This window comes from Sander vitreus, chromosome 9 (genome assembly GCF_031162955.1).
Source record: "Sander vitreus isolate 19-12246 chromosome 9, sanVit1, whole genome shotgun sequence".
NCBI lineage: Eukaryota > Metazoa > Chordata > Actinopteri > Perciformes > Percidae > Sander > Sander vitreus.
In genome coordinates this window covers 7,497,871-7,518,497 of record NC_135863.1, presented here as the reverse complement: position 1 = coordinate 7,518,497, position 20,627 = coordinate 7,497,871, and the positions used below count along the sequence as shown (strand labels likewise).

Here is a 20,627-nt window from a genome sequence, read left to right as displayed (position 1 = left end):
GGAGCTTTACTGGACTTTATTATTCTATCATATAGAGAATGTTAAAACTGCTAATCATTGTTAACTAAACCTGCTTAACTTTCATTTCATGTCCTATCCCCCATTAGGTTCATACACTTTTGAATTCAGTTAACAGTATGTTTATTGAATAATCTTGTCACAACATTTAGGTATTTATTTGATTTAATTGATGGACAGTGATACTGCTCCTGGTGCCTCACATTCTCTCTGTCTGGCTTTATTGCCTATCCCTCTCTTTCCCTCCATCTCCACTTCTTTGTCTCTGTTTTCTACTTTCCTGTTCTACTTAGCTCTTCCATGAGGAGTTGGCCCTCCAGTGGGTGGTGAGCAGTGGGAGCGTCAGGGAGGGTGCTCTACAACAGGCCTGGTTTTTCTTTGAACTCATGGTAGGAAACAACATTTTTACACCTAAACAGCTTTGACTTAGGTGTATGTGTTTTTTTAGTTGTTTTTTTTAGATCAACTTTTTATTGTTTTTTATATTTTTGAACATACAGAACAGACAAATACAATTAAACAAGAACAAAAACCCTCTCCCACCTGCCACCCTCTGTGGTCTCGAGGAAAACAAGACAAACAAATAAAATAAAAAAATAAAAAATCACACCTTGCCTAGTCACTCTCCTCTAATTCTTGTGATGTTGAGGTCATTAGGACTGATACTTGTGCTGCTTTCCATAGGTCTATAGTCGATGATATGGCTTTGTTAATCCTTGCTGTAGAGAGCTCAAGCATAACTGTCTAGAAAATACGCCAACCACTGTTTTATACAAAGCGAGCGGGGGGGGGGGGGCAGCGTTGAGCTATAATTTTCTTGGTTGTGGTTGAGCCGGCTAGCCAAACTTTCTTCTGTCTCCCAAGCAGGTGTAATTTAGAGTCGTCATTAAGTAACAAAACAACCGGGTCAGTAGGAATTTGACATCCTATCACATCAGATATTATTGATGTTATTTTATTCCAGAACTCATGCACCTGTTCACACTCCTAGACCATGTGCAGGAAAGTTCCAGTTTGTTCAGGTTGACAGAACATGCAAAAGGGAGTGGGAATAACTTTAGAGACGTATCTCTTCTGAGGAGTCCAATATGTCCTATGACGTATGTTGAAATGGATCTGCTGGTGATTTGGGTTCTTGGAACAATGGAAAATGTTGTCCCAAACTGTCTCCCAATTAGATGTATATGTTTTCTATAATTCATCACAGTGCACTACATTTTCCGTGACAAAGTATCTTGACCTTTACCACAGGTGAAGAGCATTATCTACCACCTTTACTTCACCGATCGCTTAGAGTCACCCAGGAAGAACCGTTTTCCAGAACGCTTCATGGATGACATTACAGCCCTGGTCAGCACCATTGCTGGAGACATTGTATCTCGCTTCCAGAAGGTAAGTAACAGCCTGGTGAAGTGTAACGTGGTATTACAGGATCCCAATGGGCACGCAAATTGTGGAATATCATGGTGTTTTAGAGACTAAGTGCATACAATAAAAGAAAGTATCGTTACACAGGAATTTAGCAAATTAGCCTTTTCTAAGTCATTAAAACAGATTGTACTGTATTTGATACTTTTTTACACTGTGTATGATTTCAACGTTCATAATGTAGCACAATAAGTTTGAGGCCACAAGAGATGTTCCATATCATCCTTTTTGTCAGATTGTTTGATTGATTTTATACAGTTTAATAAAGCAGAAATTATGTTCAAACCACCAACTCTGGAAACCTTTTTAAAACACGTGTATCTCATCCAATCAGGACCTAGAGTTGGTGGAGAGACTAAACACAAGTCTGGCCTTCTTCCTCAACGATTTGCTGTCAGTCATGGACCGAGGCTTTGTCTTCACCCTAGTCAGGGCATACTGGAAACAGGTAAATGCCTCATTTAGATTTACGAAAATGTTATTAATTTCTTGTATTACTGTGGGTTTTTTTGTTTTTTCATGATAAAGAATAATATAATGTTTGCAGGATTAGTATAGGTGAAAGCAGACCTAGATGGTTAAGTAACATTCAGCCACAATCAAATAGAAGTATTAATTTAGCAAATTAATTTGTATGACTCCCCTAAAAAAAAATAAGATCTTCTTTTAGTATGGGTATTTATTAAGCTACTGCCAGATATTGTTCTATTTGTTTATATTCTGGTGCTGTGAATCATACCTTTCATGCTGTTCAATTTAAGATGTATAAATAAAGCATTTCAGGTTTCTTTACAGCACTAAGAATATTTTACGAACTAATGTATGATGATATTTGAAGATTTCAGTTCCTTTGATAGCACATACCCCCATTCAGTATTTTGTGTAAAAAAAAAAAAAAAAAAAATGCATTCATATGCACCGTTTCCTTTCTCCAGGTGTCCACAAAGCTTTACGCTCTGCAGAACCCGACCCTGGAGTCTTTGAGGCTTGATTTCTTGAGAATCGTGTGCAGCCACGAACACTACGTTACCCTCAACCTGCCCTGCAGCCTGCTCACCCCGCCTGCTTCGCCTTCCCCCTCTGTGTCTTCAGCAACTTCACAGGTCAGGCAAAAAGTGGTTTAGGGAAATTGAAACACCTGCATGCAAACAGACCTGCACCCTGTGATATAGTCATACACTAGCAAAACAAATTGTACAGGGATTTCCCAACATCTCTACAAACGTAGAAGCATAGAAATTATGTGCAAGTATAAGCAACTCCCATCAAAATACTAGTAGATTGGCTTGTCAGATCATCAAGTTTTCACCACTCCTTAACACAAAGATACTCTAAAAATTCCAGAAGATGTGTTAGTTTCATTTAAAAAGTAATCACGTAAAATATAATGTTCTCTCTTCTCTCCCATAGAGCTCTGGATTCTCCACACATGTCCAGGACCAAAAGATAGCCAACATGTTTGAGCTGTCTGTCCCTTTCAGAGAGCAACATTTTCTGGCCGGACTAGTACTGTCTGAACTGTCTGTAATACTTGACCCAGACAATGAAGGGTTAGTATGCTTTGAATGCACACGTCCTACACTTATGAAGATTGTTTATTAATAAAAGAGATTATGTGAGGGTGCGTTGAAGGGTCAGAATTAGGGTTGAGTTTCAAGGTCCTCACATTTGTGTGTGCGAGTGTGTCTACCCAATAAACTGTAGAGTATTGTAGAGAAAGGAAGGTGATATTTTTGGGTTAGAGCCTCTGTATCTGTTGGTGAGAGATAAGCCTGTGGGTGCTGACATGTATTCATGTGAGTGAGCTATGGTGACGTTCCCAGACCCATTTTGCTTTTCACACTTGAAATGAAATACGGTATATCTTTGTTCCTTTTCTTCTTTCTTTTTTTTTTTTTTTAAACATTTTCTACTGTTTTACTGTAGGATGTTTGGCCTACATAAGAAAGTGGTGAGTGTCGTTCATAACCTCCTGTCCAGCCATGACTCTGACCCACGCTATGCTGATCCGGAGGTCAAGGCCCGAGTTGCTATGCTTTACCTGCCTCTCATTGGCATCGTTATGGAAACTCTACCACAGCTCCATGACTTTACAGGTAAAGATTAGGAGCTACTTTGTTTGCCATGTTCATCTCAAATGTCTGTTGTCATATCCAGCTGTTCTCCTCTCACCGTCCAGTCACAGCTCTCTTATCAGATCTTCCTTAATTAAAACAGTTGAGATGAGGCATGCAGAAATGTGGCACAGATCAGAAATTTGGTTCTCTCTTTTGAGACATAATGTGACAAAATGCCAAATAACCTGAGCTTTTCAAATGCGGCTGTAAAGTAACATTGTGAAATGCAATAGCAAACACTTTGAAACTCAGAAGGTTATCATTTGACCTACAAAGGATGTTGCACAATAACATATTCTCTATCCTCAGTTCATCCGTATTACATATCTTTTTCACTCCTTTAACCCCCTGCCCTTGTCTGTCTGTCTGTCTCAATTACATCCACATAACATTTTCACTTTCTTGTGTCCCTACATCACACAAAGAACTTTAGTCCAAATTTTCTTAGTGCTGTATTTTCTCAAATTCAAGTTCATTAGTGGGAATGCTGATTCAGTAGCATTCCAACTATTGTTATTCTGTTCTTTATTATTAGTGGGAATGCTGATTCAGCAGCATTCCAACTATTGTTATTCTGTTCTTTATTATTAGTGGGAATGCTGATTCAGCAGCATTCCCACTATTGTTATTCGGTTCTTTATTATTATTCCGTTCGTTTTTTGGCTCTCCTTAGCTGTACGTATGCAGAAGTTATTAAAACCATTCAACTTTTAAAATGTTCAGCTCTTTCAGCTAATGATGGGACTTCAACTTTTTTTCTACTATTTATACTTTTTTAAATATTAAGCTTTTTAACACTTTTTAACATTGAAGTCAATGAGAGCATGCTTCAAATCCTCTTCTGCTTCAAAATGTATCTCCTACATTCTTTCACCTACAGACGTGATTCAAACTTTAAACTGTTTACAAAATATTCAGGTATTCGGGGTGTGCTCAGTGTTTTGATGTCTTTTACATTTTTTGTGAAAAAGCTGTTTAAGTTTAGTGATCATGTCAGGAAATTGTGTGTGTATTGCGTCTGCCAGAGTGAGCGATGTCATCAAGTAGAGTGTGGAGCCTTAAAGAGGTGATAAAATGGTTATATAGGGTATTTCACGCTGTTCCTTAAGGTCTCCTCATAGGGTATGTAACATTGGTTGGGCTGAAAATGTCTCTTTTGCTGTTTTTATTTTTATTTTGCCCTAATGTTACGCTGTTAAATGGGACTGGACTGAAACGAGAGCTTTTCTGCCTTATATGGTCTGCTCGTGAATATTTAGATGAGCTGCACGCTGATTGGTTGAGCTTAGCACGCACACACACACACACACACACAGAGACACACACATACATGTTCCCCTCTGTGCCCATCAACTAATCTTACTGTACAAAGCACCAGATACAGAGTTTCGTTACAGTCCATTCATCCTCCTGTGTGTCGCGCGCACACACACACACACACACACACACACACACACACACACACACCCCGATGCTTTCGACACTGTTCTCTGAGGATCCATTTTGGAAAACAAAGTTAACGTACCGTGAACCGCCGCTGGCAGGCAGCTCCTGCGCACCGCCCATTGCGAGTCCACTGCGCCACTGATTTAAATCCACATGTCCCGCTCAATTGTCCGCTTTTCTCTGGGCCAGTATTCCGTATCTTCTGAGAGAGCTCCAGCCAGAGTGCAGCAGGGGTCTGACAGTCCAGGCAGAAAGCCAGCGATCCGGGCAAGCACCGCGCCGCTGTCACGGCATACTGTGGAGCTGCTGAACTCCGAAACAGTCGTACTAAATTTGCAATTAGCCATAAATTTTTGTAAAACGGCCCATATTTGAGCTTTATATAGGCGATTTCTCGCATAAAAAAGGATCAGAATTGAATTTTAGTAATGCAAGAGCAGGCGAACAATGTAGAAAGTGTCTGAGATTTGCGCGACATAGATTTAGAAGACTAACTGACCTCAGATCAGTTAGTGGCCTATGTAAAGTTTGGGGCGTTACAAAGATAGAAGGTAGAGCCAAATGAGGAGGAATTGAGAAGTTGACGTAAACTTTTAGCTTTGTTCAGATTCGCCCGTTTTCAGCAGCAGTTTCAAATTGTGAGATTTGCAGAGGAAAGAGGTGTCAATGGGATTTTGAGGTTCTATATATGTCCTATTTACCCACCAAACTGTCGTTTTTCAACTATGACAAGGTAAAATCGGTTTTGCATTCTATCACCCCTTTAAAAAATTATCTCTATCTTTGTCCCTTATATAAGTCCCTATAAATTGCTCGTACACCCACAATTTTTACTTGTCATTCACAATTTCTACATCAAAATGTAGGTATTTTTGTCTAGTTTCGGCCAATTTGTTTGTCAGTTATGTGATATGACTTGTACTTTTGGCTCGGTTTCCTTCCAAATGACAAGAGTTCCAAATCTTCCTCCATTCGCTGCCCTGTTAAACATCCTCCACATTTCCGAGCGAAATACAGAGCAAACCACTTTTTTAATTTGCCGATATGCCCACATCTTTAAGTTTATCCACATTATATCGATGCGTTCACAAAGGCCTTGTGGTGCTCAGGATGACATCATTTGACTGATAACACTTATCGTTTTCGCAGTCTGAGCCTTTATTTGAGAGCTTGCTCTCAGTGTCTTTGAATAACTGCTGTGTGGCACAGGTGGCAGTTTAACAGCAGGTGCTCTGGTTGTTAACTGATTACAGATCAAAGAGATCTCATCACAGAGATCAAAGGGTGACAAACACTGGTCACCATGATAGCACTTTCACAGACAGCATCAGCAGACAGGCTTTATTAGAGCTGAACGAACACCTGCAACCTATTGGATGGTTATAGCATAGAGGATATGATACATGCTTTTGGTGTGGGAGAACCGGGTTCAAATCCCACTGTGATACATCAATCAACATGGTTCTGAAGAAGACACTTAACCTATATTTGCTCCAGAGGTGTGTTACCACTGACGTATATAGCAATTGAAGGTTGCTTCCTTTTTCGCTTTCTCTCTTTTTTCCTCTCCTATCTTTCCTCTCTTTCTCTTCTCTCCTTCTGTCTTCTCTCCTTCTCCCCTCTCTCTTCTCTCCTCTCCTCTCTTTCTTCTCTTCTCTCTCTCTCTCTCTCTCTCTTTCTCTCTTTCTGTTTATTTGTTCTATGCAATGGATAACTTATGTGCAGTTCAGCTTCCAACTTCCAAGTTTTTCAGCAGTGTAGTGCAATGCATTTGAGATTTTTCAAACAATTTGTTCTATATTTCTGCATTTTTATCAGTGTTTCTCACAGCATTTGTAAGTCTTCCATACTTATTCATAATTAAGAATTATTTAGAAAATACATTATTTTATACATTAGTGGTGTTATTCAACTTTTTAATAAAATTCATACTTATTAAAACGATTTCCACTTTATCAAAAATTCTCACTTCAACTTCTTACGGATTTAAGCTATTCATCCAGTTTAGCTTTAGCAATTCAGCTATTCAGCATTCCCACGCATTTTCTGCAGGAAATGCATTTTTTTAGTTTTTCTTTTTATTATTATTATTCCGTACGTTTTTTGGTCGTCCGTAACTTCTGCATACGTTCAGCTATTAAAGGCCTTGTGGTGCTCAGGATGACGTCATTTGACTGATAGCATTTATCGTTTTGGCAGTCTGAGCCTTTATTTGAGAGCTTGCTGTCAGTGTCTCTGAATAGCTGCAGTGTGGCACAGATGGCAGTTTAACAGCAGGTGCTACGATCGTTAACTGATTACACATCAAAGAGATCTCGTCACAGAGATCAAAGGGTTTTTACAAACATGGTCAGCTCTTTATAAGAGCTGAACGGACATCTGTCATCTATTGGGTGGTAATAGCGTAGTGGATATGACAGATTCCTTTGGTGTGGGTTCAATTCCCACTGCAATACATCAATCAATATGTCCCTGAGGAAGACACCTAATCCCTAGTTGCTCCAAGTGTGTGTTACCACTGACAGATATAGCAATTAAAAATGGCTTCCTTTCTTTCTTTTTTTCTATCTTTCCTCTTTTTTTCCTCTCCTTTCTTTCCTCTCGTTCTCTCGTTCTCTTCTCTCTCTTCTCTTTCCTCTCCTTTCTTTCCTCTCTTTCTCTCCTTCTCTCCTCTCTCTTCTCTTTCCTCTACATTATTGTATACATTAGTGGTGGTATTCAACTTTATTTACTTATTAGACCGATTTCCACTTTCTCAACTATTCTCACTTCTTCAACTTCTTACGGATTTCAGCTATTCATCCAGTTTAGCTTTAGCAATTCAGCACTCCCACGCATTTTCTGCAGGAAATGCATTTTCTAGTTTTCTTTCCTCTCCTTTTTGTGTCACTAGAGTCCCATAACCAGTGGGGTCGGCCAGGCGGTCCGCAGGGTGCAGCAATGGGCAGCAGTGGAGAAGAGGCAGAGGGAGAGGGTAACAGCTTGATCAGCCAGACTGTCGCCATGGCGATAGCAGGCACCTCCACCCCCACCCCAATGTCCCGACCAAGCAGCTTCTTGCTCAACTCGCAGGTAACTCCCAGTTTGTGACAATAATCTGCAACTAATGGAACAGTCCTACTACAGTACATTGTTACACAGTCTTAAACAAATTGTACTATCATACTTATTTTGTACATTTGTTGTGTCACTCTTCTTTCCTCCCTGTTGATTCCTCCTGGTCCATCTCTCCAGGCGAGTCGTCAGCACGGGAGCTTCTCGGCTGAGTCAAGTCGTAGTCTGCTCATCTGTCTGCTGTGGGTGTTGAAGAATGCTGACGAGCTGGTGTTACAGAAGTGGTTTACAGACCTGTCGGTATCCCAGCTTAACCGTCTGCTGGATCTTCTCTACCTCTGTGTCTCCTGCTTTGAGTACAAGGTAACATCAACGTCAAAGTGAATAAGGTTGGGCATTGTTTGGATTTTAACGATTCTGATTCCAATTGCGATTCTTCCTTTCAATTCCGGTTTTTATCGATTCTCGATTCCGATTCTTTGAGGGGTGGAGTTGAAACGGGTCACATGCTTATTTCACAAATAAGAGGAAAGTTTTATTTTGATTCAATGGTGGGTTGCAGTTTTACCGGGCTTTTTAAACGTAAAATAAAGCCACATAAAGAGCGCTGCTTACTGTGCTCCATGGCTCCAACACAACAAGCGCCTGGCTGCTAAGGAAACCAAAACTTGCGCATCTTAAATTTGGAGCCCATGATCAGATTTGAAACCAATTCTCCAAACGATTCCAATAAAGAAACGATTCAACTGGAATCGTAATTTTTGAAACGATTCCAAGTAGGAATCGGTTCTCGATGCCCAACCCTAAAAGTGAATACACTCACTGTGTGACAAGACAGACTGATTCACCACTGTGTAGTTGTCAAGGGCACACAGAGGGTTTGGGTAGGGAGCATGCCCGTCTCTTCAGTGTACATTTTTGTCCCACCAATAGGGAATCTTTTGGGCTGATTGTAATATTTTTGAATGAAAAATGATACCCACAAATTGTCTTTTTATGTGGAGACAACACATAGGAAATTCTAACCACTAAAATGAATACATATTGAATACATTACTTTTTAATCTTATGTGGATTATTAGTTGTGCACTATCCTCTTCCACTCTTCCACAAGCTTCTCTGCTTATATGCTTTGGCTACTGAATGTGGTGATAATGGTAAAAGCAGACAACTTGCTGCTTTCTAAGCTATAATCATGTATTTATTTCTGTTTATTTCTCTTCTGCTGTGCTATCTGGTTGCCGCTTGCCTTTCTGTGCTTGTGCATTTGCTTTTATGCTTCTAACCTGCTTTGCTTCCTGAGTGCTGCAAATAACTTCCCCGCTGTGTTCTCTGTCCGTCCACTCATCCTCTGCCTCATGGATACAAGGCCCATGTTGTGTTCACCATGCAGGGGAAGAAGGCGTTTGAACGGATGAACAGCCTGACCTTTAAAAAGTCCAAAGACATGAAGGCCAAGCTGGAGGAGGCCATACTGGGCAGCATCGGGGCCAGACAGGAGATGGTGCGACGCAGCCGTGGGCAGCTAGGTGAGGCATTTCAGCCCATGCACTCATACACCTACATATTTTCAAAGCACACACAGATGCATACAGATCCACAAAGTAAGGCTAAAGCAAGAAGTACTAAATAAGGAGGAGATTGTGCAACTTAGAGACAGACACATAATTAATCACTATATCCTGCTTTCTACACATACTGCTGTGCACTTAAATAGTATTGTAGACCCAACTACAGCCAAAGTCAGTCACATTTCACTGTGTACACTTACCTTATTTCAACTCCAATAAAAAAGTAAACAACTTTTCTCCACCATTTAGAGCGGAGTCCATCTGGCAGTGCTTTTGGAAGTCAGGAGAACCTTAGATGGAGGAAGGACATGACCCACTGGCGACAAAATAGTGAAAAGATGGACAAGTACGCTCTTTCTAACACTTAATGCACTTTACGAATTCTTACTTTATGTCACAGAAAAACCTAAAAGATATTCCCCCAATCTGAATATTGAATAATATAACTGTTTTCTGTGTGTGTTTTCACACACACACACACACACACACACACACACACACACACACACACACACACACACACACACACAAAATCCATGAATATTGAAAATGTCCATTCCCACTTAAAATCTTCAGCTCCATGTGTGCTTTTTCCATTTTTACAAGTAGAATCAGCCATTTAGAAGCACAAACTGAAATAAGTGTGAAAATGACTGCTTAAGTCTATCTAGTAATAAATACAAACCATCAACAACTCCCATTGTTTGTCACACTGCCAAATCCCATTCATTGTTATTTTCTATATGTTCCATATGTTTTAAGTTTTCCATATGGATTTCCATAGGAACAGAATCAGACTTGTATGATATATGATTGCCAAATGTTATAATTTCCATGTTTGCCCAGCAGCTGAAGATCTCTATGTTGCATGTACTCTTTAGATACAGTGCTATGCTTTTTTTGGTTCAAAATTTAATGTTTCTCTCTGTTCTTGTTGTAAATTCAGCTTGAGCCTTTGTTTTCTGTTAATTTCCATGTTTCCATTGTTCTCTCACGTTGCTGTGTGTTTATGTAGGAGTCACAGATCAGTCAGGTATTGTATGGTCCACATTTGCTGTGTGCTCCTTTTGAATTCCCCCATGCTTTAGTTCCTCATTCATGGTGTATTCACATGCTTGTGGGTAGTTAGACAGTTGCAGTAGACACTAAATTAATTTGTTAGTTTGTATTAGATTTCCTCCTGATTAACTTTTCTTTGAACAAGTCATGATGTCCTAATTATTTTGGGGGTTGAGCTATGCTAAGTATTATAGCCTCTGATGCACCCATGTTATGATTAAGTTCTTCTCCATTTTGACTTCCTGAGTTCACACATGCACATGAATGCACCAACAGAGACCTCCTAATTCTGACTTGAAGTCTGTTTTGTCTGTCTGGCTTTTTAATCAGTGTGCTTCTTGTTTTGGGGTTCTGACTCGTGTGTCTCTGGTTGCTGCTGCAGCAAAAAGCAAGACAATGTACCAATAACTCTTCCTAGATTATTTGTTTGTTCTTTTGAAAAATACAAAAGTCAGATGCATTACTACTAAAATCAAGTCCTGTTTTAATTTAATATAGATGTAGGATATGTAGATATACAAGATCTAGCACTAGAGTTCCACCTGTAGACCAGGAATAGATTACCAAGCTCTTCACTTAATAAATAATGAAGAACATCCTCTTTAATGCTTTCAAACCTTTTAACCCTCTGGAGGGAAGTTCTAGGTTTGAACTAAGTATCTACATGTAGATCAGCATGCATTGTTTCTGTGGATAATTTAAGTTTGAGGTCTGTGCCATACGGGTTAAAAGACATCTTGCAGCGTAAAATAATGTAAATATGGATAGAAAAACGTGCTGTTGCATATTTCATCAAATTTTATGAAAACAAGGAAATTGGTTGAGCTTCTACTCAGCACATTCCTTTTTTCTTCCACACAAAGATTCCTACATTGTTCATCACTATGGACAATGGCTTGACTGTGGTGACTGTAAGTTTATTTAACATGCAAGGCTGTGCATCATCAACATCGGAGTTTCATTTCATTTTGTGACAGTGTTTTCTGGTTTCTTGGTTGTAGGACCAGAGCAGAGCTTGAACATGAAGCACTTATTGATGGTAACCTCGCGACAGAGGCCAACTTAATTATTCTTGATACTTTGGAGATCATTGTACAGGTATGCAAGTGAACAGGACTTTCTACATCTACCCATGCAGAATGCAAACATGCATGGGTGTACTTAAAAATACTGAAATCAAGTTATGTGGTGTAAGACTTAAGCATACATAAACCCAGACATGCTGCTACAACAACTATATGTCACTCTTCCTTCAGACCGTATCAGTGACAGAGTCCAAGGAGAGTATCCTGGGTGGGGTGCTGAAGGTGTTGCTCCACAGCATGGCCTGCAACCAGAGCGCCCTCTACCTCCAGCATTGTTTTGCCACACAGAGGGCGCTGGTGTCTAAGGTTAAGCTACTGGACTTTCATTAGAGCTTAATTTCAAAGTCGTCCTTGTAATTTCTTCCAGGACTTCATACTTGTATTGTGTCAATTTGGGTGTATTTCTCTCTGCGTGTGTAGTTTCCTGAACTTCTATTTGAGGAGGAAACGGAGCAGTGTGCTGACCTGTGTTTGCGATTGTTGAGGAGCTGCAGCAGCAGCATAAGTACCATCAGGGCCCATGCCAGCGCCTCCCTCTACCTCCTCATGAGGCAAAACTTTGAGATCGGCAACGTGAGTACAAATGAAAAACTATTGATTTACAACCCAAAATGTTGTTATTAGTTTGCATTAGTAGTAGTCATCATTTGTTCATGAACCTGGGATGGGTTGTAAATATGAAAGACCTCCTGGAGTGTAGATTTCATAGAGCTACTACGACGTATCACTGGTGAAAAAGTACCATTGCCTGTACCACACATGCCTCAAGAAATTACCTTTTTAATTGAATCTCACATCTCATTTGAATCTCACAAGTCTTATGAAGCCATGTGCTTTGCAAACACTTCTTAGTCAGTGTACATGTTGTTCAAATGGATATGATTACTTTAAAAACACTATCATAATTTAATCTGTTATTATGAGGAACTAAATTACCGTTGGTTGGCCAGTTCTCAGCTATATACTCGTATTGGTTTATTCCTATTTCTTTTACTTTACATCACCCAATTTAGTACAAAACCAAACATTTTAGGTCCAATCACTGGTGAATGCATCATTTCGTCGGTTATAGTACAGGCAAACCTTTCACACAGACTTTTTTTGAAAATGACTTCCAAGCTAGAAGGGACATCTGCTCTGCAGAGTGCGTCCCTCGCAGTCCATATCTGTCACACAAGAGCCTGTAGCCTTGACAAAATATTATTTGTTCAAACCATTCTTGTCTTTGTCGTTGCGCTTTCAGAACTTTGCAAGAGTGAAGATGCAAGTGACTATGTCTCTTTCTTCGCTGGTGGGAACGTCTCAGAATTTTAACGAGGAGTTTCTGCGTCGCTCTCTAAAAACCATCCTCACCTACGCGGAGGAGGACCTGGAGCTGAGGGAGACTACGTTCCCAGACCAGGTACTGATTTATACATCAAACTGTTTAGTTGTCGTCCATCACAGTGTGGGAGATTTTTACTTATGTACTCCACTACACCTTGATTTCTGAAAGATAAAACATTTTGGTAACACTTAACTTTTGTCCAGGTCCAGGACCTTGTGTTTAACTTGCACATGATCCTGTCCGACACAGTGAAGATGAAGGAGCACCAGGAAGATCCTGAGATGCTGATAGATCTCATGTACAGGTACGGAATACATGCACACACACGCAATCACCTTTTAATCACTTACAAATGTATTTCTGCACTGTGATCATCATTATCTTGTCGTTTGTGTGCTTTCGTGTGTGTGTGTGTGTGTGTGTGTGTGTGTGTGTGATGCGTCTTTGCTTTCGTGTCCGTCTCCAGGATCGCAAAGGGTTACCAGACGTCACCGGACTTGCGGCTGACGTGGCTTCAGAACATGGCTGGAAAACACTCGGAGAGGAACAACCACGCTGAGGCTGCTCAGTGTCTGGTGCACAGCGCTGCTCTGGTCGCAGAATACCTGAGCATGCTGGAGGACCGCAAGTATCTGCCTGTAGGCTGTGTCACCTTCCAGGTAAGGAGAGCATTGGATACATGTAATCTGTGTGCACATGCCTGGCAATATAAATTTCTGCTGATGTGTCTACTTGTATTGTTTTTCTTGGATTTTGTATTTGTATGTGTATGTACACGTTCGTGCTCCAGAATATTTCCTCCAACGTGCTGGAGGAATCTGCAGTCTCTGATGATGTGGTGTCACCAGATGAGGAGGGCATTTGCTCAGGAAAATACTTCACTGAGATCGGCCTTGTGGGACTCCTGGAGCAGGCTGCTTCCTCTTTTTCCATGGTGAGAAGTGGAGAGGGATAGAAGGGTGATTAGATGATTGGATGTTGAATCGACCACCATGCAAGTGTCTTTATCTTTATCTCACTAAACAAATAATTGCATTTTTTATTATGTTTCTAATATATGGGTCTTAGAACAGAAGAACAGAAGATCTGTAAACAGAGAGTACATGTACAATATAAAGGCTGTCGTCAGATGTCCGTGTACCTTTTCCAGTGACCCTAATTCAGAGTCGGACCTTGTATTCAGTCTCTGAAAATCTATAAATTTAGGCTGAGGTGTTGGTATTTTTTTATGACTGATTGTACCATACTAACATTTATATCGATCTCCCTTCCAGGCGGGCATGTATGAGGCGGTAAATGAGGTGTACAAGGTACTGATCCCTATCCACGAAGCCAACAGGGACGCAAAGAAGCTAGCCACCATTCATGGTAAACTACAGGAAGCCTTTGGCAAAATTGTGCATCAGGTAAACACACATACTTACATCAGAATATCAAAACCTCACTGACACAGCCACATGAATGTTTTGCACAGGTGCACTTCTGTCACACGTATTATACATCTGTCACATTCATGGGGCAGTGTAGAGGGGTTAAAGGAACACGCCGACTTATTGGGACTTTAGCTTATTCACCGTAACCCCCAGAGTAAGACAAGTCGATCGTCTTACTCTGGGGGTTACGGTGAATAAGCTAAAGTCCCAATAAGTCGGCGTGTTCCTTTAAGTTCCTTTCAGAATGATTTAATAATAGAGAAATGGGACAAAATCAACACTGGGCCACAAGGAGTTTCGCATGTACAGTACAATGCCTCAGAATACTTTGCATTCTTCACGGTCTTCACACAAATAACACAGTAAGCAACGCCAAACATAACTGGAAATATGTATATAAAATTCATGTTGCCTAGCCTTCACACAGACACAGCTTTGCATGGTTTTATTAATTGGCATTTTATTTCCAGTGTATTTATTTATTTATATATACTTTGTCAGATACCTTGCATGGTTTATTATATTTGTAAAGTATGAAACAGGATGCATGAGGCGTGGGAAGAGACTCCTGTTGTGGTTTATTTCTAAAGGCCAGTTATGTGACTCATAATGACAATATTAAGTCACAGTGTGGGGAAGGTTACAGTGGTCTGGTGTGCAGAGCAACTAATCTCACAAAGCCAACACTTTTTTGGTCACAAGGATACATTTATTTTTTATTTTTTATTCAGAGGTCAGTTGCTCTGTTCTCTAGCTAGTAACCTGGTTTAGTTTCAAAGAGTATATTCTCCTTGCTGTAACATCACTGTGTGTGAATGCCACACTGTGTGTGGGGGTGTTTGTGTGTTGTCGTTCACTTGTCCTGTATTCTCTTTGTCACACAGAGTACTGGCTGGGAGGTAGGTGGCTAAACGGTTCCTGCTTGGCCCTGCTCGTGTTGTTTATCTTTTCGTATTGTTATTTTTTATTTTTTATTTACTCTCATCTTTTTATTTGCTAGCCATGGGCATTCTGTTGCTCTCTTTGCTTTGTTACATATAGCCAATCCATTAACATCTGCAGACAATGTGAACTGTCTGCCCCCGCTGGGGACACCTGCTGTACAAGCAGCAACACCCTCACTGTTTTCCTCTCTCCTCCCTCCTCTTCATGTGCAAGAGGAGCTTTGTTTTTATAACGTGACAGTGTTGGCAGGCTGTGCATGGGAGCCACAGTGTGTGACTCAGTCTCAGTGAATGCATCACCTGCACAATCCGCACTCTCCCTGTCTTCATCTTCTGTCTGTCTGCTGGTGCGTCGGTCAGAACACACTTATTGACTGACACCGTCTGCTGTCACACTTCATCTCATCTCATCTACTACCACAGGGCTCGATTTCAGTGCACTGTTTTACGCGAAGGGTATCCGTTAGCCTCCCTGCTCTGGCCATTGGTCAATCTCCTTCCACATGCTATTAAATAAGCCTTTTTTGTAGACTTGCATTGGGTAGAAGCTGGAACCAAATTCCTGAGGCAGTCATGTTTTTTCCAAAGGGTTCAACTCACAGTAATCTGACGATTACTTGATTTATCCCTTTTGATTATGATTCATTTTTAGTCTTGCCCTTTCTTTTAATAGTTCAAACTAAATCGACCCCTGATTTTTTTGTTGTATTTTTCTGTTCTTTTGTTAACAGCATTAACCTCTGAGTTCTCATGACTTGTTGCATGAAATGGACAGAGCACTCTGTGTTCCTTTTTGGCGATGCACTGAGTGCATGTTGTGTTTCTGAAGGTTGTGGATCTTTATTTTCTCACTTTGTTTTTCCTTTTTTCTTCATAACTGTCTGCCTTTGCATGGTCTGGATCCCCCACAATGACTTTATGTTCTTTCTCAAAATCAATGGACATGTTTTTTTTCTGTTGTGTGTTAGTTTGTGTTGTTTTTGAAATTCTCTGGAGGAACCCAATCCTCATTAAAATTTGTTCTGTTTTCTCCTTTTTGATTTCCCTGGTTGCCGACCCTTCCTTCCCACTTTACTTAATTGTGTCTTGTGGTAAGTTCCTTAGTTTTCAGGGCCTTCAATTTCTGCTTAAATTTCTTTTCTGAACGAGCAGTTGCCATAAAAATACAAGCTACATTTTTAAGATGTGCCTCAAGCTTGTAGTTACCAAGAGGGTTTATTAAAATACCTTTTACTAGTAGTCAAATGCCAACCTGCACAACTTATCCACAGCTTCTCCCTTTTCTCATGTTATACACATACATACTCGTTCACTCACTCACACCTGTATCAGACATACACACACACACACGTATCAGACATACACACCCGTTCACTCACACACACTTGTATCAGACCTGTTGTGATTTCTGACTTTAAGTATGTACTTTAATGTGAAGTTGCTTTCTGGATTGGATGGCCATTTTCCACCGAACGTTAATACTTCCTAAAATATCACTCCAGTGAGGCTGCAGTTTGAAGTAGTTATGGTCACACTTTGTTCTGCAGACTCTTGTCTCGTGGTTTATTTTGTTCTCTGTCTCTGCTCATGACTCTTGTGAGTGACTGATTTATGCAATCTAAGGCAGCTTTTTCTTTTAGCAAACTTCTCGGTTGCTTTGAGCTTGGCCTATTTTTGATCAAAGAAGGGAAACAAGGACATGGCTGCGGAAAAAGAAGAAAGTCAGAGATAGAGTTGATTTGAATTGATTGAATAATATACTCATTTAGATGTATCTTGTTTATGATGAATATTCTGCTGACTGGTAAATTCATATTTTAAAAAAGGTTGTTGTTTCTAGTGGATCTTTTGTCCTGTGCCTGTTACCCAGAGGTAAAACGCTGCACCTGCCTGTCCTCTGTGTACTTTACAATGGTAGAGGTGGGAAAAAAGCATGCTCTTAACAACTTCAACATCTACAGTGGATGCAGATATGTTTATTACCATGGGACTGAGATTACTATTGACTAAATGTGTGGATAACAATCTGGAGGTTGCTGACCTCTTCTGGGCCGCTTTCATAAAACCACTTGCATACACTTTTTTTATAGACTGCAACACAGTGGACACATTAAGTAAAACGGTCAATTACATGAAAATTTCTAAAGTCGTATCTGTGTTAGCGATGTGTTTGCAGATTGCTGTGCAAATGATGAAACTCGCTGTTTCACTTTTAGCTGTCATTTCTCTGAGTGAACTACAGCCATTTCCCCCTTCTTTTACAACTGTGAACTACACAGTCACAACTGGAGCTGAAGTCTGTCATTGTGTGACTTCTCATCAGAATATAATGCAAAAAGGAGACAGCATATGGTTGCAAATGCTAACCGGTCCACAGTAAATTATAATACGTTCCAACATGCTTTTACGATGCACTCCTCGGAGAGAAATGATTGTTTCTGAAGTTTTTCCTTTTGATTTGAGATGATGGTCATTGTGGTTTATAGAGTCAGGATGGATACTGCATAGTCAACAATCGGTGACTGGAGAACAAGTTTCTGTGAGTCCAGTCAGTCCTGTCTGGACCAACACCGATTATCTCCTGGATCTCTGGGGCCACGATGATGCGGGCCAGCACGTGCTCAACTTGCTGACTCGTGAGGGGCTGAGATGAGTACCACATCGGACTGTTTGGTGCAACGACAGGCTCTGGAGTCATGTAGTAGACATCATTGCGTCCCTTAACACTTTGGTGACATTTGAAGATATAAAAGTCATAAAGTTGAATGGGGAAGCGAAGTTGATTCTCAGGATCCTCAGCCTGCTCTTCATACATGTCCTCAGTTTTGTATTGAGCGCCATTCTGTCCTGCACTTTGTGGACCTTGCCCTTTGAGAAGGCAGATGCTGGTCACTTTGTCATTGGCAGTGATCAAACAAAAAAAGCTCACTGTTGTGAGAATTTAGGGATTGCACTGTATCGCTCTCTGTCTGATTTAGACGATGCCGTTATAATATGTAATTGTAATATTTATTTTGACAGTCTGGAGCAAAATAAACACGTTCTTATATGGATTTAACTACTGTTCTTGCTCAGCAGTAACATGTATCTCCCTCTATACTCGCAGGATGGAAAGAGGATGTTTGGTACGTACTTCAGAGTCGGAATTTACGGTTCAAAATTTGGCGACCTAGACGAGCAAGAGTTTGTGTACAAAGAGCCTGCCATCACGAAGCTGGCAGAAATCTCTCACAGGCTAGAGGTAAATACCACCATATAGCCTCTAGAATTTCCTGTAATACACTGATTTTACATTTTTTTTATTTTGCTGTGTGCTTTTAGTACTTCTGCTAATGAGGCTGTTGGCTGCATTTCTTTTTAGGGTTTCTATGGAGAGCGATTTGGAGAGGACCAAGTAGAAGTCATTAAGGACTCCAACCCTGTGGACAAGTGCAAGTTGGACCCAAATAAGGTCGGTGGTGGGCACATTGTGTACATTCCCACATGGTTTGATAATTGGATGGAAGTAGATCAGTTTGTGGATGCAGTTTAGAGGGATTTTATTCAAACTTGTATCCTTGCATTCATCTTTAACAGAGGGAACACAATCTAAAAACTGAACCAATAAATAGCAAATTCTATGTATTTCTTCAGGCATTCATCCAGATCACATATGTGGAGCCGTACTTCGACACGTACGAGATGAAGGACCGCATCACTTACTTTGACAAGAACTACAACTTGCGACGTTTCGTCTACTGCACCCCCTTCACTCTGGATGGGCGGGCACACGGGGACCTGCACGAACAGTTCAAACGCAAGACCATCCTCACCACCTCCCACGCGTTCCCTTACATCAAGACACGCATCAACATCATCCACAAAGAGGAGGTGGGTGAACACGTTACAACCAGTTAACTGAAAATGAAAAGTTTCTGCAGGTCAGTTTTTAAAGTTTTTCTTATGTACCTGTTTTAGTTTTTCTTGATTTCTTCTCAGACAGCCAACCAAACCATTTCTGTGTTTTATAAATAGTGCAAAACAATAAACCAGTAGCTTATCTCCACCGGTGTAAGAATTTTATTCTGGAGATTAGGTGGTAATAAAAAGGAGCTGTTTTATCCGACTCTGGCTATGCGCCGTGATCACTAAAACCGCTCGTCTCTTTGTCGCTTTCCAGATTATATCCACACCCATCGAGGTGGCAATAGAGGACATGCAGAAGAAGACTCAGGAGCTGGCCTTTGCCACCCACCAGGACCCTGCTGATGCAAAGATGCTGCAGATGGTCCTACAGGGATCGGTGGGCACAACTGTGAACCAGGTAAAGTTTTAAGATGTCAGGTATATTTGATAATAAATTTGTTTGCATTAGTCAGGGTAAGATGCTTGAGAAGAAAGAAGAGCAGAAGAAAAAAGGGTAACCCTTTATTTGAAGAGGTGTGCATAAGACTGACATGACACCGTCATTATTATGACATGACACCTGTCATGAACGTGAAGGAGTCATTTTGAGTATTCATGACTGTTGTCATTAAGTGTCATTCGGTAAATTAAGACACTTTTAATGCAAAGTTAATTTGTCTTTGTAATGACAACTTGACTTTAGCGAAGACAACAATCTCTGTGTTATGACAACTTGACATTAAGCAAGACAGTACAACCTGTCTTTGTAATGACAACTTGACATTAACCTAGACAACATAACTATGTCATGACAGGCCCAATTATCAAGCTTTCATAAACTATTTAGCTTTATGTGTTAACATTACATTAAAATGATATTAAGAGAGATAGCTCAGTTGGTAGAGCGGGCGCCCATATATAGTTTACTCCTCGACGCAGCGGGCCCGGGTTCAACTCTGACCTGCGGCCCTTTGCTGCATGTCATTTCCCCCCTCTCTCTCCCCTTTCATTTCTTCAGCTGTCCTGTCAATAAAGGCCTAAAAATGCCAAAAACATAATCTTTAAAAAAAAAAAACACTGTCATTAAAAGGTTGGTTTTTACACTGGCTGTCATGAGAACATTATAATTGCGTCATGAATATTTTTCCGTGACCTCACGTAAAGTGAAACTATTTGAACCTGTCACGAAGTTTGATTTCATCATCGAATGCTTATATGTTATTACAACAGTCATGAATGCTCAAAATGACTCCTTCATGT

At 40.5% G+C, this 20,627-nt stretch overlaps 1 protein-coding gene across 19 annotated transcripts in view; it reads left to right on the top strand.

Moving 5' to 3' along the window:
- The window catches only part of dock7 (dedicator of cytokinesis 7), a 55,285-nt gene that overhangs the window by 31,767 nt on the left and 2,891 nt on the right, over positions 1-20,627 (top strand). For 5 of the 19 annotated variants that reach the window (XM_078258515.1, XM_078258504.1, XM_078258514.1 and 2 more), the window contains 24 exons: positions 312-407; positions 1,270-1,410; positions 1,781-1,894; positions 2,382-2,549; positions 2,857-2,996; positions 3,373-3,542; positions 7,903-8,081; positions 8,244-8,426; positions 9,433-9,592; positions 9,884-9,980; positions 10,650-10,667; positions 11,695-11,791; positions 11,950-12,084; positions 12,199-12,351; positions 13,022-13,180; positions 13,309-13,409; positions 13,572-13,764; positions 13,896-14,039; positions 14,380-14,511; positions 15,423-15,437; positions 18,589-18,723; positions 18,844-18,933; positions 19,116-19,352; positions 19,642-19,785. In XM_078258515.1, coding sequence (XP_078114641.1) covers positions 312-407; positions 1,270-1,410; positions 1,781-1,894; positions 2,382-2,549; positions 2,857-2,996; positions 3,373-3,542; positions 7,903-8,081; positions 8,244-8,426; positions 9,433-9,592; positions 9,884-9,980; positions 10,650-10,667; positions 11,695-11,791; positions 11,950-12,084; positions 12,199-12,351; positions 13,022-13,180; positions 13,309-13,409; positions 13,572-13,764; positions 13,896-14,039; positions 14,380-14,511; positions 15,423-15,437; positions 18,589-18,723; positions 18,844-18,933; positions 19,116-19,352; positions 19,642-19,785 — 3,201 coding nt within the window. The remainder of the gene's footprint in view (positions 1-311; positions 408-1,269; positions 1,411-1,780; positions 1,895-2,381; positions 2,550-2,856; positions 2,997-3,372; positions 3,543-7,902; positions 8,082-8,243; positions 8,427-9,432; positions 9,593-9,883; positions 9,981-10,649; positions 10,668-11,694; positions 11,792-11,949; positions 12,085-12,198; positions 12,352-13,021; positions 13,181-13,308; positions 13,410-13,571; positions 13,765-13,895; positions 14,040-14,379; positions 14,512-15,422; positions 15,438-18,588; positions 18,724-18,843; positions 18,934-19,115; positions 19,353-19,641; positions 19,786-20,627) is intronic. The other 14 variants (XM_078258512.1, XM_078258518.1, XM_078258510.1 and 11 more) reach the window with 8 other exon arrangements.